The 23,451-nt window shown below is 55.5% G+C and overlaps 1 protein-coding gene across 7 annotated transcripts in view; it reads right to left on the reverse strand.

Annotated features, from left to right (window-relative positions):
* Positions 1–14,105, reverse strand: part of Rapgef1 (Rap guanine nucleotide exchange factor (GEF) 1) — a 103,759-nt gene extending 89,654 nt beyond the window's left edge. For 5 of the 7 annotated variants that reach the window (XM_013506683.1, XM_013506685.1, XM_013506684.1 and 2 more), the window contains exon 1: positions 11,126–11,225. In XM_013506683.1, coding sequence (XP_013362137.1) covers positions 11,126–11,210 — 85 coding nt within the window. In that variant the 5' untranslated portion in view covers positions 11,211–11,225. Of the gene's footprint in view, positions 1–1,787; positions 2,001–11,125; positions 11,226–14,034 lie in introns of those variants that run through there. The other 2 variants (XM_013506680.1, XM_013506679.1) reach the window with 2 other exon arrangements.
* Between the last annotated feature and the right edge of the window lie 9,346 nt (positions 14,106–23,451).

The raw sequence follows: 23,451 nt of genomic DNA on the forward strand, positions 1-23,451 counted from the left end.
GGTCTCTGTGCTGTGATGTCAGAGTCAGCAGCGGGCTTTTGAATGTTTTCTTTAAGGCCTCTGCACTGAGCTACATCCCTCAGCCCTTTTCTTATGTCTTACGTTGAGACAGAATCTTGCTAAGTTGCCCAGGCTGGGATCTAACTTGTGATCCTTCTGCCCTAGCCTCCCAGAGTGTTGCGATTATAGGCAAAAGCCACCATGCCAGGTTAACTTTTTTAAATGTGTGAAAATATATTAAGAAAGCATGACAAAGTTGTAAATTTAACCTACTTTGTTTACCTGAAGGTCCTCACTTACCTATATAAGTATATTTTGTTAAACCATCTTAAGACAAACTGTAGTCCTAAATACTGCAACCTGACTATGTGAAGGAAAGTGTATTCTTGCAGATGGTGTGGTACCACTGCCATCCCTAGGAAAAGCGGCAGGGGCGGGCTGTGGCTCAGAGTTGGAACGTGCTTAGTGTACTGGGGCGGGGTGGGGGGGGGAGAAAGAGGAGGGAGAGAGAGAGAGGAGACAGAAAGGGAAAGAGAGACTCCCTATCATAACCTCCTGTCCAGTTCACACTCCAACTTCCCCAACTCCCCCTAAATGTCGTTGATAGCCGCTTTTTATGCCAGGATCCAATCAAGGGCGGCTGCAGAGGACTCTTTCTAAACTGACTGTCCCACAAGAGAACAACTCCAGAGAGGCACGGAGGGTGGCACCTGACAGTAAGTTAGTACCCCACCGACTTTTTCCTTTCTTTTCTTTGGTACTGGGAATCAAACTTAGGACCTCGCACTTGCCAGGAAGGCGCTGTGCCACTGAGCTATATCCTCAGCTACTTCTTCCTTTTAAAACAGGGAGGAATTTCTATAATTTGATCACAAATGCTGACTACTGCTCACGTTCCCAAGCATGTTACTCAAGCTTACTTTGTGTTTTGTGAACTACTCATGTGTAGTTACAAAGGAGTGGTCGTGCTGCAGACCCAACCTGCTGCACCTGCTTCTGGCGAGTGAGGGGAGGCACTGGCCAGGGCCTGCGTGAGTCACCTGCGGCCTGCGGCCAGGCTGCTAACTGCTCACGCAGAGAAACCACCTGGGTCCAGCAGCACCAGGGCTGCTCCAGCCCACTGCTTCCTCCTCAGGGCTGAGACCAACAAGAGCCCCTGAAAGGCAGGAGGGGTAGGAAAGGCTGCTGCCCATACCACGGCCACCCAGGGTGGGCGGGCAGCAGATTCTCTTGTAGAAGGCACCTGGAACTCTGTGGGAAAAGCTGGTTTATATTTAAAAGCCACTTATAATATTCTCTAAACCAAAAATATCACCAAAGACTCAAACTCCTAGACATTAAAACTGACTTGGAGGGCTGGGCGTGGTGGCACATGCCTGTAATCTCAGCACTCGGGAGGCAGAGGCAGGAGGATCGTTGCGAGTTCGAGGCCAGCCTGGGCTACAAAGTGAGCTCAAGGTCAGCCTGAACTGCACAGCGAGACCCTGTCTCAAAAAGACAAAAATAAAATAAAATAAAACTCTGACTTGGGATATACGCAGACACACAAATGCTGCACTGAACCGAACACCAAAGCCAAGCAGAATTCTCAACAGGCTGGGCACGGATATGGGATCAGAACCGCTTCAGTCCTCAGAGCCGCCTGCGGGTTTTCTCCACACCTCCCTACCACGGTACCCACTGACCGGAAGGAGCCTCCCAGCAGCCCCCGCTCCAGTGCGAGCCACCCGCTGACAGGAGGCCACCCTCGCCACTTCTTCCTGGAAAGGTGGCCCCAGCCTTCTTACCTGGTTTCCAGGGACACACAGTGCTTTTCCTCAGGGGCTTCTGCTTCTCAACAGCATTGCCCATTCTAAAGCCAAAGGATCACAGGGCCCTTCCAAACCCTGCTGTGTTTGTCACACAGTAAATAAGGACGGAATCGTCAGCCAAAAGGGGCGTCATCTTCGGGACACCCCAAATCTCCCAGCAGCACAGCCCCGGTGCAGCCTCCTCGGAAAAACTAGAATTCTGCTCTGAATGGTCCTGCCTCTGCTGTTCAAACTCCTCAGTCCCAGGGAGGAAATGAGAAGAAAGGCTTTGTTATCGCCCTCCAGCGGGCCTCTGACGGGCTATTCCAGCAGCTCTTTCCTCAGCCCCCTGAGCTATTACTCATCCATGATGGCAGCTGCCTCAGAAAATGACCACGTTGACCCTCAGTACCACCACTGCCAGGAGAGGTGGCAGTCAGGTGACCCAGACACTGGAAGTCACCACGGCCGATTCGGAGATAGGTCACTGTAAGGCTACGTAAGGCTCCTGCTCTTAGATCACTGTGCACCACGTGCACTATGTCAGAGAAAATAGATTTCATGAACTGTGCTTTGGTACACGCAAAACCAAGCACCTTAAGGACGCTTGTCCTGAGCTGCGACTTCACGACAGACAGGATACTTCGCACACAACAGGCATTCAGCAACTCTACTGAACGAACAGGTGAGCAAGTGAGGGAATAAATGAGGGAGCAGATGAGAGTTTTCCCCTGGGCTCCCAGCCTAGCACACTGTGCAGGAATAAACCCTCCTTTCTGGCTGCCGCACAGCCCCTCTGGCTGTGCAGTTTGCCTGAGCTGGCGTTTCACCTGTACCTTCACTTCTCTGAGGACCCCACACAGCCCTGGTGTCGGCGCCTGTCTGTGGCCTTCCTCGTGGTAGAACGTGTTGCAGTTACAGGACGTGGGCTGAGGTCCTGCTCTGCCGCTTCTTAGCTGCCACAGTCCTCCACATTTCCAGGAGCCAATGCACCCCAAATCCCCAACAACTCCCTTCTGAGGGCCCTGCACCTGAACTGGGACTTCCTCAATGGGACAGCTCCGGAGAGGGCCCTGGCTCGATCCATCTCAATTGTGGTCCCACATGGTTCAAATGTGAACTGTTTGGGGTGGATGCGAAGGAGATAAACAAACTGATTCATTCCTAAGGATTCCTTGAGAACTCCCAGCTCAAGACAAGCATCATTAGGGACATCCTCAAAGGCGAATATGCTTGCAACCCAGCTGGGCAGGCTAGCCATCTCCAGTTCACTCCGAAAGAAGACAACAGCAGCCTCCAGCAGACAGAACAGAGCTAAAATGAAATGTCACCAGAAGTAGAAGGCTCCCCACACCAGCAGTGCAACACACTCCCAAGCCCTCCACAAACACTTCAGGAAGGCGGAAGATGTGCGTGCTGATGTCCATCAGACCATACCGGACCCACGCCGCCAGCCACGCCCTGAGGTCATGACAGTCGCTGCTGCCACAAGCCCCAGATCACTGACTCGGAGCCACAGGACCGAGGAGATGGGCAGAGGTCAGGGTCACCAGCCCAGCAAGGGCAGTGGGAGAAACTGGCCTCGGAGGCCGGCTGCTCAGTCTAAGTCTGGTGGCAACTTTGGGACGGAAACATCATCTCTCTGAACCTTACTTTTTCACATCTGAAAATGTGTACGGTTCTACCCTCTCCTTCCCGGGGTAACTTACGGGTGGCACACAGCACCCAGCAAAAAAGAGTACTGCTGCTGAGTCTCTCGCACCCTGGAAACTGCCGAGCCTGCATGCAATGTACTAAAAAAGATCACTCGCCCTCCTAAGTCACAGCAAGCTCTGCTGTGAAAGGAACAGTTTGCTCACAGACGTCTGCCCCACAGGAGCAACGTTCGGACTGCGAAGGTGCCAGGCAGCGGAGCACTCAACATGGGTGACAAGTGCGAAGCATCTTAGGACACCGCTCTGCTCCAGGCGGGACGCACTGGACTCAGGGTCAGAGTCTGACCTCTGCCAGGGCTGCTCACTTCTTGAGGGAGGTTTTGTCTTCAAAGATAGAGAAGGCTGGCAGGGAAGGCCAGGAGATCCCTGGGATCAGACACACAGGGACCAGGCTGCAGGCAGTGCCCAGGAGCCACCTAAGAGCCGTGTGCCTTGCCTGCAGGAGGAAAGTCTGCTGTGGTCACTTCCCTCCCGGGGAGAAAGACAACAATCCGAGGAAGCACCGAGCATTGTGGGAATGTCCCCAGTGGGGTTCCGGCTCGGCAGCTCAGGCTCAAAGGGACCTGGAGAGGGGCCTGGAGCTGCTCTTTGGGCCTGCCAGGGAGGAGCCCGTGGAGGGCTGAGGCACCTGGCACGAAGCTGTCACAGGAAATGCAAGGGTTCTCTTCTGAGATGCTGGCGTGCCCCCAGCTCAGGGTCAGGGGCCTCAGGAACCAGCTGAGCTGACACCGGCAGTGTAGGGTGAGCCCGATGACATCCACAAAACATTCCTCAGTTACCACAGATGGCGCCAACGGCGCGGGCAGGGAAGCTGGTGACCTAACCAACTGGGAGGCCGGCGGTGAGGATGAAGGATGGGCGCAGCAGGACTAAGGTGTGGAGGGAGGTGGCAAGGTGAGGCAGCCAGCGCCCTACAGGTGCCAGGGCCCTCGGTTCAGGGCCTTGGATTTTCAAGGTGTCAAAACACGCATGCACACTACTCTCGGAGAAGCACACGCCTTCACTAGTCCCAGGGAACTGCAAAGGTTAAGAACACTGAGTGTGCCAGGCATGGTGGCACACATCTGTAGTCCCAGCATGCCGGAGGCTGAGGCAGGAGGATCACTGCAAGTTCAAGACCAGCCTGGGCTACAGAGTGAGTCCAGGACCAGCCTGAACTGCACAGTGAGACCCTGTCTCAAAAAAAAAAAAAACAAAAAAAAACAAAAAAAAACCCAAAACTGAGCTCATCTGACTCATTACAAGGAAATAGGGAAACTAAGGTCCAAGGCGAGAAAATTATTTCCCCTGGGTGCCTGGAGAATGTGTCTCTGGCCCCAGCACGGCATGGGGATTTTCCACAGCCAGCCAGGGCCGTGTGTCTGCAGGCTGTGTGTTAGGCACCAGTCCTCCCTGAGCTGTGCTGGGATCCCCACAAAGCTGGCGCTCTACCAGGCGGGGTGGAGGGGCACTGCAATGAGCTGGCAGGTGCCTGCCTTTGTTCTGGGTGACCTCCCCCTTCCATAGCACGGGACTCAGAGCCTGTCCCTCCCCTGCAACTCCAAGGCCCTGAGGAGATGGCACTTGAGCCACCTGTGGCTGATGCCAGTTCATTGAAGGAAAAGGCCACTGGCACTACCTCACCGCCATTCAGCACCATGTTCAGGGAAGCTGCTCATCCATCTTTCATTCCAGAGGCAAGGTTGGGCCAGAAGCTAAATCCAGCCCTCAGGACAGGAAAGAGGGAAAGCTCACAACCCCAGAACCGAAAGGAAGATAATAACTTTTTAAAAAATCTGGGCGCAATGGCTCATGCCTAACCTTAGCTACTTGGGAGGCTGAGGCAGGAGGATGGCAAATTCAAGATCAGCCTGAGCAACTCGGTGAAACCCTGTATGCAAAATAAAATAAAGAGGGCTAGGAGTAGAATTCAGTGGCAGAGCACTTGTCTAGCATGCGCAAGTCCCTAAGTTCAATTCTCAGTAATACAAATTTATTAAAAAGTACAAAAATAGTACATTTTTGTCACTTTTTCATGATATCTGGAATACTTCGGGGAATATCTAAATGATTTCTTTTTTTTGGTGATAGTGGGGATGGAACCCAGGGCCTTTGCACTGAGCTACATCTCCAGCCCTTTTGTTTTATTTACTTTGAGACAGGGTCTCACTAGGTCATTAAGTGGGCCAGGAGGCTAGGCTAGAACTTGTCATCTTCCTGCCTCAGCCTCCTAGAATGCTGGGATTTGAGCCTGCAACACCAAGCCTAGCTATATGAACTCTTGGTGTTTCCTGGAACATTTTCGAGGAAGTCTCTCCTGCCTCCACTGGCATTGAGGCCTTTGCAGCCTGGTCCCTAAGCAACCCTGCCACCTTCTCCTCCCCCTCCGCTCAAATGGACCTGCTCTGCCTGTCTTCTGGATGTGTGGGAGGCCCCTACCCTCCAGATGATGGACGACACCTACAGCCTACTTTCAATGCAAACTTCAGGGCTCCCACAGTCTGCCTCCTGCAAGAGCCCTGCTGGGAAAGGCTCCCACTGCCGCTGCAGGCTCAGAACCCGGCCTGCAGACCCCACGGGCCCTCCCCCTCACCACGTGTCCCCTCCAGAGTTGTCAGGCCCAGGGTCATGGCTGATGGCACAGGAGTGACTGGCAGGCATTTCCCCAGGGCTTGGACCGCGGGCACTGTGTGCGCACAGCAATCAGTGCTGTGTTGGGAACAGCAGGGTGAGGGATGCAGTGTGACGGAGTGCTACTGCAGACCCTGGGGACCGGAAGGGGCAGCCAGCATCCCGCACACAGGACCAAAGACGCCCCTGCAATGCCCAGCCCTAGCCAACCCAATGCATCAACAGGAAACTGCGTCAAAGGCCCTGAGGCAGGAGTGCACTTGGTGGGCCAGCACACAGCCTGCCCGGTGGCTGCCAGCTCAGGGCCACAGCTGTGAGAAGACTGTGCAGCTTCTGAAATGTGACGGGCATCCCACACACCTCCAAGCTGGGCAGCCTCATGGAATTCACCCTGACTGCTGAATGGTGGTTATTGGGGTGCTCAGCGCCCGGAGGCAGGGCACACTGCTGCGAGGGAGGAGTCAAGGGTGACTCCAAGGAGACTCAAGAGGACTCACCAGGCAGAGTGAGGTGCAGAACCAAGCACCCCACTCTAGGTGCACAGAGCCCACATGCTTGCAGATATCTGCAAAGGTCTGAACGTGTGTCCACCGCCACTCACACTGAAGCCACACGCCACAGCAGCCTATGAGGGGTGGGGCCTGTGGCAGCTATTACGTCGGGAGGGCAGGGCTTTCATGGGTGGCATTAGTGCCATTTTCATTTATTACTTTCTTGCTATGTAGTCCAGGCTGGCCTGGAACGTATGGCCATCCTCCTGCCTCAGCCTGCTGAATGATGGGATGACAGGAGTGTGCCATCATGCCTGGCATTAGCGCCCTTATCAAAGAAGCCAAAGAGGCACACTGGGTTCCTTCCACCATGCAATGAAACAGCGGACAACAGTCACCAGAAAGAACAGGAAACCAGAAAGAGCGCCCTCCCTAGACACCTGCCTGCCAAGGCTTTGATCTGAAGCTTTCTGGCCTTTACAACTGAGAACTAGATGCTGGCTGTGCATAAGCGGCTGATGTATGGCATTCTGTCACAAGAGCCCCAGCGACTCAGGCACCCCCCGCAGAGACGCGAGCAGGCAGCTGATCGTACGTCCGCAGCTGAGGGAGAATTGGCCGGGAGTGCACACTGAGAAGCTCCTGTATTTAGGCAGACTAAACTGCCCAGAGAGACCAGCAGTCTCAGCGCTAGGATGCTGCAGGGGACAGTTCGGGAGGGAGGAGCCAGGAAAGGACTCCTCCAGGGCAGCCGTGTGTGAAGAGAATGCAGGAAGCTTCTCACTGACCACTGCGCTCTTCAAGTCCTGGCAGAGAGGGGATTTTGAGCCTGGTCTCAGACTCAGAGCTCCAGATGCTTAGTTTGAAATGCCTTCCTTACCACAGTGCATACATCATCCTACTAATGAGCTAACGCCCCAAGGCGCAGCTCGCAAGTGTGAGGCTGGAGGAGGTCCCCGAAGCAGCTACCTTCTACCTTCCCGCGCAGTTAGGATCCGTCCTCTCTCCTCTCATGCCGGGGCCCGCTACCTGCGCAGCACTGCTCCTGGGCTCACCCTCCTCGGGAATGTGCTCCAGCCCCCCTGCACTGTCAGGGCTTGGGTCAGCTTCCTGAGGCCCTTCCCAGCCCGGCGTTCCATCTGCAGTGCTGCTGGGGGGATTCACATCCGCAGCCCGGTTCCCAGCAGTCCCCGCACAAGCTCTGCTCTCTCAGAAATGCGTCGGTATCATTCCAAGGGGAACTTATGATCTCTCCTTCCTCTTATTCCTGCTCTCTGCTCCTCTCCATACTTGCAGTGGCAGTTCCGAAGGGCGCCCCCAGCCCCGGCAGCATCTGGGAGCCTGTGAGAAACACCAGTCCTCAGCCCAAGCCCACACCTCCAGGTGCTCAGGTCTGAGGACCACAGCAGGCTGCACCCTGGGGACCGGGCAGCCCCCGGGAAGGGAAGGCCTGGCCCTGCACGCCCGCATCGTTCCCCGCCGATACCCCACCGGGAACCCACACCTATCATTCTGTTCTCTTTCATCCTCAAATATACCACTTACATAAAAAGGAACCCTCCAAAACTCTTCCCCATACTCCTTCCTACAGAAACAGGGGGAGAGGATCTCTGTCCAACTTGACCCAGAGCATCATCCCTATGGAACGCTTTCTCCAACTTTCTCTGTAGGACAGAAATGGACAGAAACACTAGCGTCTTCTCCACCTATCCCAAGAATTGTGTTCACCTTTATCACAAGGAGAACACTAGTTGTTGCATGTGGTATGATAAAAAAATACAGAGTGTTTTTAAGTGTTTAGAAATATATTACAGGAGCCAGGATGGAGCTCAGCGGTACAGTGCCTGCCTGGCAAGCACAAGGTCCTGAGTTTGACGGCCATATTTACATATTACAGTGAAAGACACATTGCTGTGACTCCCCTAAAGCCCTCCTCTCACCCCCAACGCTCGTCTTCGTCACTTTGTCCAGCAGCTCTGGAGCGCTCTTTTCTGAGTGTCTTCAGTTCTGCTGTCCTGGCTGCCTCAATGTCCTGAATCGATTCAAAATGCTGACCTTTTGTGGTCACTTTGACTTTGGGGAGGAGCCAGAAGTCACACGGTGCCAGATGAATAAGGTGGATGAGGACGCAGTGTCATGTTTTCACAGCTGCCTTACTGTTGGACAGCGCTCAGCAGCAGGCACAGACTCCCAGAGTTGCTGCAGAAAGCAGTGAGAACGACGGGAAAGGTGCTCGAAGCAAGGGGAGGATTCTGAAGGAATCCATGGCCATCTATTTTACCACAATAATTTTTTTGAGACAGGGTTTTGCTATGTAGCCCAGGCTGGCCTCAAACTTGTGGCAATCCTGTCTCAGCTGAGTGCCGGGACTTACAGGCGTGCACTACCATACCCGGCTTCGTAATGAATTTTTTAAAGGTAAACATTCACCCTGTATTTTCAGCACCACTATGCATACATGATCCCTGTTTCTTAAACCAAACTCTCCCAGATTTTGATGCTTCCATGACTTGAGCAAATGGAATGTGCCAGGCAGATGTCTACAGGGAGAAGAGAACCAAAGCCAACTCTCTGAGCCTTCTGTGGACCTCATCCTGCACTGGAACCGGCCGCATTCCTGACTCAGTGACCCAGCCTCTGCAGCCCGTGGATCCGCCAGGGATCTCCCATCCACGCAGGACGTTGGGAGAGGGCCAGGGGGGTTGCTGTCAGCAATCCCACCGGTGCTGGTGAAGCAGACAAGTATGCTCATTACCCCATCTGTCACAGCCATGCGACCAGACAGCCAACTGAGAGGCCGAAATGGAGCTGTGTCTGCGAGCAAGGCTCAGAGGCCAGCTCCTCAAAGGCCAGGCCTTGAGTGGAAGGAGGAGCTTCTGTCCGGCCACAGCGAGCCCCACCACCATGGGGGCCTGGCTGCCTGGTGTCCCGAACGCCTCCTGCCAAGAAGGGAACAGAGCAGGCACTGGAGACAACAGCGGGAGGAGGACAGCTGCCTCGCACTGCCCCGCCTCGGTGCCGACAGTGCACATTCCCACAGGCTGGCGGGTTTCTGTAGTTCTGGGGACTGAACCAGGGCCTTCAAACTGAGCATCATCCCCTGCCCTTTTTATTTATTTTTTATACTGAGACAGGGCCTCACAAAGTTGGGCTCAAACTGGTGACCCTCCTGCCTCAGCCTCCCTGAGAGCTGGGATTACAGGCATGCACCACCATGCCTGGCACTCACAGTTTAACTTTTGAGTCAATGTGTATTGTTTTATAACTCACTCTGCTAAAATATTTTGTCTCCTAAGAAATGTTATTTAATCAATAATATAATTCCAATGTGTTGGTGTGCTCAACAAAACACAGTACCTGGCCATCACCCAGCTCCAGAGAGATGTCAAGGTCCTCAGAGCCCAGAGAGGCTACTGTGATGGTATCAGCTGGCAACCTCTGCACAGAAGTGCCAGGCTGTACAGCAGGGCTGCCAGCTGGGAGACTCTCAGAGAAACCTCCCCCTCACTTCTGTCCAACCACCTCTCATGCCAGTGATACCTTCCCAAACATGACCCAACAGCCTGAGTCTTGCCAAACATGTGCTGGAGCGCTGCAGCACATGCTACCTGGGGCAGCAGCTCCCACTGCGTGAGTACCCACCCTGAGCACCTACTGATGTCCCCGGGGCAGCCACTGAGGAGCTGGTCTTCATTAGCAGCTGGTGTGCTCGAAGCCAAGCTACAACCCCACAAGGCAGTACCCAGCCCCACCACAGGCAGTGGACAGGCAGGCCACTCCAACCACCGGCAGATACCAGGGATACAGGACAGGATGGCAGCTTGCCAGAGGGCCCTGCTAAGCCTTCCACAGGGGTCCCTGAAGGGCCCAGCTGAAAAGCCTAGGTGTAAGGTGGTGAGACTGCCACCCAGAGGCCTGCTCTGGCTCAAAAGCTTCCTGCCCCAGGAGGCTCCAGCCTCTGCAACCACATGGGTCCTCAAGTGGTACGCCCAACACAGGGGCCACCACACCCAGAGATCCTGGGATGACTTCTGGTCAGCAAGAGTCTCTCCCAGGCCAGAGCTAGCACTAACCAGAGGCCATATAACTACAGAGCAAGGCTGAGGTAATACAGTGGTCATGTACCCTCTACTTAAAAAATGTTCTCAGGGCTGGGGATATAGCTCGGCAGCACAGCATCTGCCTGGCAAGCACAAGGTCATGAGTTCAATTCCCAGCATCAGAAAAAAAATGTTCTCAAATAGCTTAACGTAGTAAGAATTTTAGATTAAGTGCTTATGTACATAAATAATAAAAATATATGGAATGCACAGCAGTTTTTAAAGCTTGCGGTAAGGGTGGGATGTAGCTTCGTGGTACAGCGCTTGCCTGGTGTGCCAGGACTCTTCCGCCGTCAGCAGAGACTCTGTCCTCACTGAACATGGACTCCCTGAGACTGCCAGCCTGCTAGCTGTGCTTTTTCTCCTCTGCTCTGCTGGGGATGCAACCCAGTGCCTCAGCATGCGGGGCCAGCACCTACCTCCGAGCTGCACCCCCACGCGCGATGACTCCAGGGAGCTGGTGAGTGGCACTGCACAGCACAGGTCTTTCTGAGACCCGTGCATTGACCACTGTCCTCAGGGCTCACACACGCAGCCGCACGGCAGCGCTCCCTCCTGTAAGGGCCAAACAGCACCCACTGCCCGCAGATAGCACTGTATCCATCCACCGGCGCTCAGCACTGCAGGGCTCCGCCTTGGGCTGTGGGGAACGGTGCTGCATGAGGACGCACACCGCGGCCCTAAAGGGCCTGCACCACGAGGTGAGTGGCAGGCAGAAGGAGCCCTGGGCCACTTGGCTTCCAGGAGCCATGCCAGGCCCCACTTCCCCACAAGCCGGTCAGCTCGCGTTACTTCCGTGCTGCTGAGCAAGAACCCTCCTGATGTGTGGTGGAGTCCCACTACGGTTTTGATTTGCATTTCCCTCATGACTAATGAGGGTGAAAATATTTTCCCTCTTTGGAAAAATATCTGAGTCCTCTCCCCACTGATACAAAGTTGGTTATTTTGTTGGTCCCACGTATCACTACCCATTTCCAGGAAACAGAACTAGATGGTTCACCAAGGCCACATTTCCATACCAAGAAGCAGTTGTTACATCTGTACAATGGAATACTATTCAGCAATAAAAAGGAATGAACTAGTGATAGCAGTAGCAACTTGGTGACTCTCACAGGCATGCAGCGTGAAAGAAGCCACTGATCACACGTTACCTGCCATGAGCTATCCCAGACAAGGCGAATCTACAGGCAGACACAGAGCGGGTCACTGGCTGCCCACTCTGGAGAAAGGTTTGGCTACAACTATGTAGCAAGAAAGTTTTCCCAGGGGACAGAACTGCCCTGCACCCTGACTGTGGTGTAGTTACACAAATTCACATGTGCTGAAACTCAGAATGATGCACCCCCAGGAGGGAAGTTGATGCTGTTGCGTTGTTTGTAAATTTACAGAATTCTCACCCAGAGGGGGACCTCCCCCACCTGCTCAGGCATCACACAAAGTGTTTACAAGCTGGATCTCACGGAACCCTCACGAAGGCCCAGAGCGTACAACTTTCGGCTGTCACTTGAACTGGGTCTGAACGAACTGAGAAACAGGGTCCTGACTGTTTCAGGACCAAGGATGCTTTGCGAATCACCCTGTCCCATGGACGGACACTGGGGTGCACGGCGGGAGGGAAGGTAGTGACCACTCACACCTCACACTGCTCACAGCCAGTGTCCCCTGCACGGGTTACACAGGGATCCTTCAGAGCCTCAGGAGAGCCACGATCTCAAAACGCTCGGAACCGCTTCCCAGCTCAGTGCCCTGCGTCTTCACAGGGGGACCCAGAGGCCCAGGGAACGGGACAGCTTGCTCTGGAGCACGTGGTGACCCGACTTGGGCTAGGCCGGCTGTCTGCATCACCAGGTCCTCAGCCCTGCTGGTGACAGTGACTCGGGGGCTCCTTGGGATGATTTTCGCCATGTCCCTTCTTCGGCAAGCGGGGTTTCTGTCCTACTGAGCTGGGGCCAGGGAACTCGGGCTCCTCCAACGGGGGCTGAGTGTCCAGGTCCCTACCCAAGTCCTACCTTGGCAAAGGGAACAACCGCATCCCACGTCCTTGTGTAGGTGGGGTGCCTCGGACAGCTCCCCGGGAATGGAAAGGGCAGGGACGGGTGACGCGGAGAGGAGGCTTGTGACCCGAGCCCTGGGGTCTGGGATGAACTCAGAGAATCAGTTTCTGTGAGGCGGAAGTACGACTACCCTGGCTCTGCGGAAGAAAGTAAAAGGGCTGCCCCACTCGGTCACAGCAAACAGTTCTCTGTGCACTTCTGGCGGCTGCACCGACACAGTGCAGGAAACGGGGGGTGGGCAAGGGAGGCCAGCTCGATGCCGCAGGACTGCTGGGCTTGCCTCAACCTGGGAGCCTGTGGGGGAGGCGGGGGGGGGGCAGTGCGGGAGGGTGCGCTCTCCCTTCAGGCCGTCGGATGGGGCTGGTATTTTAGCTGTCTCCAGACCAGAGCAAGGCAGGGGATCCTTTGCCTCCGGAGTGGAACAGAGGGTCTGGCCCCATCCTGAGCATCAGCATGGAAGGAGAAGCCGAGGGGAGCCCCTCGAGTGTGGGTCTGCACTGCCGTGGCTGTCACCTGAGCCACTCCACCTGCCTGATGGCCCGCCAGCTCCGCACAGCTCTGACCCAGCTCCTTCCAGGTTCCCTGGCTGCCTGTGAAGGCCGCGTTTGGATGGGCACCCTCTAGGGTGGACAGGAGGGGAGACGGCTCACGTGTAGCTTGCTGTGGAGCATGCATGAGGCCCTGGGGCCCACCCCCAGCCACATACGAGAGAACATAAGACACGGTGGAATACTGCACTGGCCAGAGATCGCCCTTTCTTCTGAGTGACGAGGTCTGATTAAAGAAAGGGTCGCGTTAGAGCAGAAGGGACCTGAGACAAGAACAAAGCCTGGGTTTGCTGAGCCTTTCTCGTGTGCCAGAACGCCTAACACCCTTCAGGAAGGGCGCCCTTCTCCCGCCCTCCCCCACCTCACTGCGCTGTCATTCTCCTGGGACAGGGTGAAGTGCCCCGAGGCCGTCTCAGAGAGGACCTGGACCCCAGAGCGTGCTCTGCGACCTGCGGGCCAAGCCTAGCCGCTGTACCTAGGGCTTCACTGAGCACTGCGCGGGCGACAGCCCACAGGCTCTGGAGGGCCTCGGGCCCAGGACGGCTTCCGCCACCTCTATCGCAGGTAATTGAAACCCAAGACCCGGGCTGTGCACAGCATGGCACAGGTCCTCCAGCTCTGCAGGGCCCGGGCGCCCCTCCTGGCAGCCTCCACCGCCACCATGCTGGCTGGTGCTCAGGGACACTAGCCAGTGTGGATGCCAGGCCAAGAGCCAGTCCTCACTACCTGCGCTCTCTGTGCCAGGTTTTTCTGGAGCAGACTCCATCACTGCCTGCGCCACCTCTGGAACTGCTTTGTCACCATCCACAGCGGCTGGAAAGCCCCAGGGGAGTTCCAGCGCAGGTTCCAGGCAGCAACAGGCTGAGGCTCTGCAAAAGGCAGCAGGAGGGGAGAGAAGCGGAAACCAAGTGGCCTGCAACCCATGACCTCAGCAGGTCACTTCCCCTTCCATCGCCTCTACTTTTCTAGCTATCAAATGGGAGCATTTCCCTCTCATCAGGACAGAATCAATGGAACCATACACGTGTCTGCAGGGCCGCTCCCAGCACAGTGCCTGGGGCTGTCAGCTGTTATCTGCCTTCTCTGGGTAAAATGTATTACCTCAGGGCGGGAAGGAAAGGAAGAAACAAAACCTAAACCTAACAGTGAAGCACATGTCTGCAAAAGTGTCTCAGAAGTTAGAAGGTATTATGCATGTTTGCTTCTGGTGGTTGAGCAGGGAAGTACCATTAACACTGCTATTAAAAACCAGCAGCACACCGGGTGTAGTGGCACTGCCTGTAATCTCAGCACTCGAGAGGCTCAGACAGGAAGATTGCTGCAAGTTCCAGGCCAGTTTCACATTGAGTTCAAGTTCAGTCTGGACTACACAGTGAGACTCTGTCTCCTTGCAAAAAATAAAGAAAAGAAAGAAAAGAAAGAAAAGAAAAGAAAAAAGAAAAGGAAAGGAAAGGAAAGGAAAGGAAAGGAAAGGAAAGGAAAAGAAAAGAAAAGAAAAGAAAAGAAAAGAAAAGAAAAGAAAAGAAAAGAAAAAAGAAACACTTAAAAAAAAAAAAAAAAAAGACCAGCAGCTGAGCACAGTGGCGCATGCCTGTAATCCCAGCACTCTGGGAGGCTGACACTGGAGCTCTGCAAATCTGAGCCCAGAGCGGGCAACTTAGTGAGACCCTATCTTGAAATAAAAGACTGGGGCGGTTGCTCAGTGCAAAGACCCCGAGTTCAATCCCCAGTACTAAAGGAAGGAAAAAAACCCAACAAGCAGCAAAACAACCATTCGGGTGGCCAGCGCCCTTGAGACCTGTGGAATGAGCAGTGGCTAGGGCCTCTCGAGGAGTGTGTGCACCCCAGCGAGGGTGGCAGAGGCAGCCAGGGCTCAGAAAGGCTAAGCCAGTGGCCTGAGGCCACCAGCCAGAGGCATGGCTTCCTGAGCCCCAGGGCTCCAGCAGGCCAGCCTGGCCCTCGCAGCCTTCTCAAGCTCCCTCAGCACTGCCCAGGGCCTGGCCCTCATGGCAGTGCCCACAGACAAAGAGCCCCTGGAAATGCAGGAGCCTGTTTTTACCCACATCCCAAGGGTCAAAAGAACGGCCCACGGGGAACCAGCAACAACATGGGTAAGCAGCAAGCACGTACAGTCTTGGGTCCTGGCTCGGCCCACTCCGAATGTGACTGCAAACGGTCACTGTCCAGACGGAAAGACAGCCCTTCCACCTAGGGCGCCCTCTGCAGAACGAGACCGTTCACGGTGCCTTTCTCCCTCTGTGAGGACCAGGCCTCGTGTGAACCCAGGCCGGCGCCTGGCACTGTGTGCATGAGACCCTCCAGGACCTTAGCTGCTGCTATTACTTTTAATTATTATTGAAAAGGGCCTCAAGAAGCCAGGGCCACGGCTCACACACAATCGTCTATCTATGTGCTCACAGCCAGCCACTGCAGGGAGGGCAGCACATGTGCTTAGCCACAGCCGCCAAATAAACGCAGCCACTGTTCCTTGCCGGGGTTTGTCTGCTTGTGTGTTTGCTTTGGGTCAGCTAAGGGACTCTCTGGAGCCATCAGAGACACTGGACCTCAGCTGTCCCCGATCCCCACTCCACGTCCTTCCTTCTCACGAACACTAGAGCATCGGTGTCCAGCTCCTCTGTGTGTCGCGTGTGCACGCGTGCATTTGCAGTACTTGGGATGGAACCCAGGCCTCTGCACTAAGCTACACCTCCAGCCCTTTCTAAGGTTTATATATTTTGAGACAGGGTCTTGGTACATCACTAAGTTGCCCAGGCTGGGCTTGAACTTGCAATCTTTCTACCTCAGCCTCCCAGATTGCTGGAATTACAGGCACGTGCCACCGCCAGTCAGCTCCTGCTCCATTTTTAACAGTGTAGTGTATGGCTGGGAGCCAGATCTGCCAGGACTGCAAGCAATGGCGCGCATTTTTAAAAAGTATAAAGCAAGCTGGGCATGATGACACATGCCTGTTTTCCTAGCACTCTGGGAGGCTGAGACAGGAAGTTTGCAAGTTTGAACCCAGTCTGGGCCACTGAGCAAGCTAATGAGATCTTGTCTCAAAATAAGAAATTTCAAAAAGGGCTGGGGATGTAGGTCAGTGAGAAGTCGCTGGGTTCAATCCCCAGTACAAAAACAAACCCAAATAAAGCTGTAGTGCCAGCACCCGAAGCCTGCCCCACTGTCCCTGGCTGCAAGAAGCACCTTCCCTCCCCCTGCGCAGGGCAGTCCCATTTCCGTGCCCAAAGTGGGGCAGTTTCCCGACCTGACATCTTAATCTGCACCAGCTAACTGTGGCTCTGGCAGGCAGGGAGGGAAGAGCTGGGGCCAGGCCGGGACCAGGCGGGAGGCAGCGATAGACAGGCACAGGGCTGAAGCTGGGCCGGGGCCAGGCGGGTCTCCGGCCCAGGTGGTGGGATCTGCTTCTCAAACTGCAGCTGGATTAGATGAGGAGGGAGGGGAACCAAGCCCACCAGACACCAGGGTTCCAGGCCAGCCAGGCCAGCCGGGCCAGCCGGGCCAGGCTCACTGCCGCATCTCAGCTGGCAGATGCATGGGCAGCAAGCGACAGTCCAGGCCCCGCAATGGAAAGGGAAGGGGAGCCAGGGCCAGCCCCTCAAAGCAACACGCTGCATGCGTGCCCTGCGCACATATCTGACGGGCAGGAGCTGGTCCTAAAACAAGTCCCAAGACCAAGTGCAGAGACAACACACTGCAACGGGACCCACTGCAGCTCGTGATGGGCGCTCCTGTGACTGTAAACGTGCGATCCGGGGGCTGGGGATTTAGCTCAGCGGCACAGTGCCTGCCCGGCAAGCGCAAGATCGTGAGTTCAATCCCTGGTACTGGGAAAACAACAAAAACAAAAACAAAACAACAAAACAAGTGTGATCCACACAGACTGAGCACAGGCAGGTGTCGCGGCGGGACTCAGCGTGAGGCTGGCACAGCAGTGCCAGCTGGCAGGGCCCAGGATCTCCTTACGTCCTCGACTCCCGGAATGGGACCTTCTGTCACAGAGCTGGGGGACAAAGGCAGGGCCTGTGCACACTCAGCACTGCTCTACCACTGAGCTGCATCCCCAGGCCTTTTTTGTTTTATGTTTGAGGCAGCATCGCACTCATTTTGCCCAGACTGGCCCCAAAGTCCTGAGCTTAAGAGATCCTCCCATCTCAGCCTCTCAAGTATCTGGGACCACTGCGCCCGGCTTGGGAACCTGATCTAGGCTCACCGTCAGGTTCCAGAAGACGGTGAGGAACCACTGGTAAACGAGTGTGGTTAGCATGGACCCTCAGCTAATGCACTCCCTTAGCAGGACCCCAGTCCTAATTCACCAAAAACACAGAAGGAGGGAGGAGGGGAGGGAGGAAGGGAGCGAGGGAGGGAGGGAGGGAGGAAGGAAGGAAGGAAGCAGAGACTTGAAACCAGAAACCTAACATCACTCCTTGGCAACACTAGCCAAGCCCATTTTTCTTTTCACAAATAAGTGCGAGGACCTAGGTGCACTAGGCATATCACGGCCATGGACAGCGACCAGGCACACTCCTCACAAAACGAATGGTCTGCTGAAGGCTATTTAGGGCTTTGTTTGTTGATTTTTAACTTGCAGACAGGAAACTGGGGCTTTGAATTCTGAGTGAGTTAAACAGTATTCTCCCCAAGTGTTCGCCTGGGGCCTGTCCATGGAATTTACTATCTGCTAGAGCACGAGAGGGCACCAAGCACCAGAGGAAGCCGGAGCTGGCAGAGGAGGCTGTGAGAGCAGCCGGGAAGTGGGTTTTCACGCTGTGCTCCGAAAAGGGTCCGGGCAGCAGCCAAGGGCCACCCTGAGCAAGGAGGGCTTGAACTCAACATGGCTTCCTCAAGGGCACCACCTGGTAAGGCCTTTTGCATTTAGTTCTGGGACAGGGTCTCACTATGTACTTCAGTCTGGCCTTGAATACACAGAGGTTTTCCTGCCTCAGCCTCCCAACTGCTGGGCTTATAGGTGTGCACCACTACCCTAGAGTGGCTCTTTTTTTTTTTTTTTTTTTTTTTTTGTCTTTTTGAGGCAGGGTCTCGCTATGCAGTTCAGGTGGGCCTTGAGCTCACTTTGTAGCCCAGGCTGGTCTTAATGATCCTCCTGCCTCAGCCTCCCGAGTGCTGGGATTACAGGCCTGCGCCATCACGCCTGGCAAGAGTGGCCTTCTTATCTACAAAAAGGGACCTGCTGCTTCAAAGGGCAAACAGGGAAGCGTGCATTTCACAGTCCCACCCCTTCCTGGCACCGATGGACAAAAACGAGACTCCAGAAGGGGAAGAATCATCCCAGAACACAATCTCAGGTCTCAGGTGACCTAAACAGAGGACCAGAAAGGAAGGACGGCCTCCCTGTGACAGATCCCTCAACAACTCACACACCCGCAGTTTGATTTATTTACTCACAAACGGCCTCTGGGGCAAGGCAGGGGAGCACCTGTGTGGGTGTCCTGGTGGCCAGCGGGCGGGGACACAGTGCCCTTGTTGCCGAGCCCCACCCCTCCCAGTGTGTCCTCTTATTATGGCAACGCGTCCGGCAGGACTGAGGTAAGACCTCGCCCGGCGCGCGGGGCAATCTGCAGCAGGGCTAATTTGGGAAATTATTTTTTTGCAAGCTCATACGTGACTCATCCGCATAGGCCTCCTTCTGGGTCTCCCAGCGACCAGGAATCCCATTCAAACGGCCTCTGCCAACAGCTGCTCGGAGACCAGGAAACATTTGGGGTTGCTGTGGTTGATTTTTAAAAAAACCCCTTTCTGTCATTGCTGCTTCTTATCTCCCTGTAGTACTACCAGCGTTGTGGTGGTGTAAATGCCGCTCTAGAGGCCTGAGGCCGAGCTGGGTCTACTTTAATCTAAGGGGCAGACTTTTTTTTCTTTTTCCAGTACTGGCAATCGAACTCATGACCTTGTGCTTGCCAGGCAGGTGCTGTGCCGCTGAGCTAAATCTCCAGTCCCTCTCGCAGACTTTCTTTCAAAGGTCGGAGAAGGGATGTGGAAGAAGGAACCAGATTGTACAGCGAGGGCTGGGCCGGGGTGTCCTCTACCACACAGGGCCTGGATGGCACTGTGAGCGGGTGGGCGGGGTCGGTTCCCCTTTCACTTCCGTGGGCTGCGATCTCTGGCCAGCAACTAACTTTTCCTGCGCCTGGGCTGCGTGCAGGTGCACACGCAGGTGTCCGGCCCTGCTGAGCTCACCCGGGCTGGTGGGAGAATGGAGTGACATCACAGCATCCACACAGGCATTCCCAACAGTGCGCGAAACCACACAAAGGCTCCAGACTGGTCTGCTCTTGCCCCTGCTCTCCACCTTAAGATGACCAGGTCCCTGCACACCCCGACCCTACCCTCACACAGGGAGCGGAGAGGCACCCCAAAGTCTCAGAGTGAGGGCCCCATGTGGTGCAGGTGCACTGGTTAACTGCTACACTGTGACCACGAAAACTCCTCGCTATGGGGGGAAAAGGGAAGTGCCAGATTTGAGAAGTTTAAAACTGCTCTGGCATTCCTGTAATCTCAGCACTCGAGAGGCTGAGGTAGGAGGATTGTTGTGAGTTCGAGGCCAGCCTGGGCTACAAAGTGAGCTCAAGGTCAGCCTGAACTGCATAGCAAGACTCTGTCTCAAAAAGACAAAAAATAAATAAATAAAGAAAACTGATCTGAATACAGTAACAGCAAACCTGCCTGAGAGGCCCTCTCTCTTAAGGCACAAAAAGCCTGCCTCACATGCACAAGGCCTGTTCAACCCTTAGAGCCACAGGCGCGCACCTGCGCTTTGAGTCTGTTGTGTTTTTTGTTTTTTTGTCTTGAGACAGGGTCTCACTATACAGTTCAGGAGTTCAGGCTGGCCTTGAACTTAAAGTGATCCTCTTGCCTTAGCCTCCCAAATGCTGGGATTACAGGCCTGTGCCACCAAACTCTGGGCTGTAGTTCTGAGAAGATATACAATGACATGAAGTTGCTAGGAAGGCAGTCCTTATAAATTTCCTTTCCATGGATAATGAAATCATCTTTAAACTTTGACCACCCCGCACATGGACCCTTTATTCCCTGGCTGGGAATTCGCTGGATGATAGCTGTTTATTGCCTGCCCAGGGGCAGGCCAGGGCCACGGCCTAGGACACCTGCAGGCTCCAGAGGTGCCCGGTAAACTGATGCGTGAACTGAGAGGAGGAAGGAGGGAGCAGCGGGGCTCTGATGCATGTAGGCAGCGGGCCGAAGGGTCTTGGTCTCCAGCTGAGGTCCCCCAAAATTACCATCCTCACCCCGAATGGGGTCCTGCAACCATCCCAGCCCTTGTGATGACAGGTGGCACTACGTGTGCCCAGCTGCCTGCTCGGTGCCCTGGAGCCGGGCATGGCACCTGGCAGAGAGGTGCTCCACCAAGTCATCGCTCCACAAAGGAACGGGACAAAGACCTCAAAGTCCAGATGGAGAGCAAACGAACACCAATGGTCTCCTTGAGGGCCGGGACACACAGCCAAACGGCAACGGTCCTAGCAGGCAGGGTACCCCTGATATGGCGGCCAGGGGGAGTGGTGGGGACCCTTCACGTTGACTCCCACCTAGCGCCTGCCAGCTGCTGCCCTGCAGGCTGGAATGGGGGCTCAGGCTTACCAGAGATTCTCATTTTGCAACAGAACAGGAACCTGAGATTGTTTTTAGCAATTTCCTGATTTTTAAACATTGACCATCAACTCTCTCCTCCTTAGCAAGCGGGCTGAGCCTGCCCCTGCTGCCAGCCCGGCCTCATGCCCAGAAACATGAGCACCCCCGGTCTCCCTGCTCTGCGTCTCTGCTGGGAAACACATGTGCAGGTGAACCACATTAACAGCTGGCACAACCAGAAGCACACCCACGTGCGCCTGGTGTGACCCCGCACACCAGTGTCACAGCCTCAAACAGGCTGCACACCCCCATCTCACACAACAGGCGCCTTGGGGCTCCCCCACCCCTGCCCACAGTGCACCCTGGTTCCCGGCACCCCAGTTCCCAGCACCTGTCTTCTTCCTGGCCCTCCTGAGAGGCCCCCGCCAGCCCAGCAAGTTGCCCTCTGGACCCAGGTTGCCTTGGCACAGGCGCGTGGGACATCCTGCTGTGAGGCCTGCCTGCCGTGTCCCACCAGGGTTCGGGCAAGGCTTCTCTCTCCCGGGCTGCGAGCAGGCTGAACCAGAGCAACAGCAGCAGCAGCAGGAGGCGTCGGGGAGGGAACCCTGGGCTGCGTCACACAGGCGCCAGCGCGTGCGGGCCTCCCTTTCCCCGCGCAGTGAAGGCGGTGCTCCTTCCGTCGGGGAAACACACTGAACACACTCCAGCAACCTCTCTGCCCCTCCAGGGCATCGCAAAACAGCAAAATCACACGGTAACAACTCTTTGCTGGTGCCAGACTGCAGGTATGGGAGACCTGTCACTTCGTCGAGGGAGTGCTCCCCGGGTCACCCCTTTGGTGACTTCACAGGAGGTCCGCTTAGAAATCCCCAACAGAATCCTGACCAAAACTCTCGGGAAAATGTAAAGCTCGCCTAGAACAGTCCACGGAGGCCACCAAGATTAGCCCTTGCTCCAGGCGAGGGGACCGACTGCAGCCAAACGGCTGACCCCTGCCACCTGCAAACCCCAGCACTCACAGGAGCCAGCCCTGGTCCGGCCAACCTCAGAACGTCCTCACTGAACGTGGCCCTCTTCCGGTCTCCACCTCCACGGGCGCGTCCCACCCTCCCTTCAGAGCTCGGTACCTCCCCTCGGGGCCTTCCTGGCCCTCACCCTCACACAGGGAGCCTGGTTGTTCCTGGCAGGCTCTTCTGAGCACCGGCACTTGCTGGTTTTGCGTGTCCACAGCCAAACTCTGCTGAAATGGACCGGCAGGAGTGAATCGAGGATGGGTCAGGTCACCCGGAGCTGCAGAAAGCGGCTCAGGGGATGACGACACATACTTTTAACTGCACTCTATTTTTTGAGGATTTCCAAGTTTTGACCATGGATAGAAAATATTCTGATAGTCAAAGAAAGCCTCGCTAATGTTATTTTGCAACAGATGACCCCAGTTTCCCAACAGTGCCATTCCGATGAGACACCATGGGGGCAGTTCCTGAGAAATTCGGCACAGAGGAACTCAGGATATTTCTGGATGAGCATGTGTGCAGGAAAGGCCCGGTCACCAGGCCAGGCCTGGAGAAGAGCAAGACGAATACCAGGGTCGGGGTGGTGGCTCAGGGGTACAGTGTGTGCCCAGGGTGCTTCAGCCCTTATGTTCAACCCCCAGCCAAAAGAAAAGAAAAGAAAAGAAAAACACCCCAGAAACGGCATCCAGAAGCAAGCCCCAGACCCCTGAGAAAGGTTCCCTCCTTTCGGTCTGAGGCCAGGCATCAAAGCCCAGGCTGTCTCTTTGCCAAGAGGGCTACAGAAACCCCCGGGGCCTCTCTGAGCCCGTAAAACTGAGACCATATCTGGCTCACCAAGGCCTTAATAAGCAACACATTCAAGGGGCTAAGAGAACAGAGCCCGATATACAGCGAAACCTCAATAAAGACTATAAATGTTTCCTTCCTGTGCTTAAACCACAAGCTGCAAAAGTTACACTGCCTTCTGCATCCACCGCAGAGGTGCGGAAAGTACAGTACCAGACTCAAGCTGGGAAACAACCAACTCCCAAAAATCCCAGTGCCACCGGCCCCTCCTCTGCAACCCAAAGCTTGCCTTCCGTGGCAGCTGCCAGGCTAATTACCTGGTGCCGGGGCTGTGACAACCAGCTCAGGGCCCTGGACCACCTCCTCCCTCGCCTGCACGCGGGCCGCCTCGCCCTGCAAAGTGCGGCTGCCTAATTACGCCCGGGGCCCCAGATGCACGCAGTAATTGGCTCTCCCGAGGGCCGATTCCCAGCGCAGGCGGCACCCGGGACGCAAAGGCGACTCCCCAAGACTTGTAGGCACACACAAAGGGAGCAGGGTTGCAGCCAGACCCCGGCCCCGCCGCCCCCGGGTCCCCGCACGTCCCGCTCCGCAGGTCCGGGCTGGACCCCCGGGACAACCGGGCTGCGCCCCGGAAAAACGCCCCCGCTCCTGCAGCCCAGCAGCCGGCGGGGGGGGCGGGGGACACTGGCGGTTCCGCGTGCCCTCGGGGCGCGCCGCG

This window comes from Chinchilla lanigera, unplaced genomic scaffold, assembly GCF_000276665.1.
Source record: "Chinchilla lanigera isolate Chin_1 unplaced genomic scaffold, ChiLan1.0 scaffold00112, whole genome shotgun sequence".
Classification (NCBI taxonomy): Eukaryota; Metazoa; Chordata; class Mammalia; order Rodentia; family Chinchillidae; genus Chinchilla; species Chinchilla lanigera.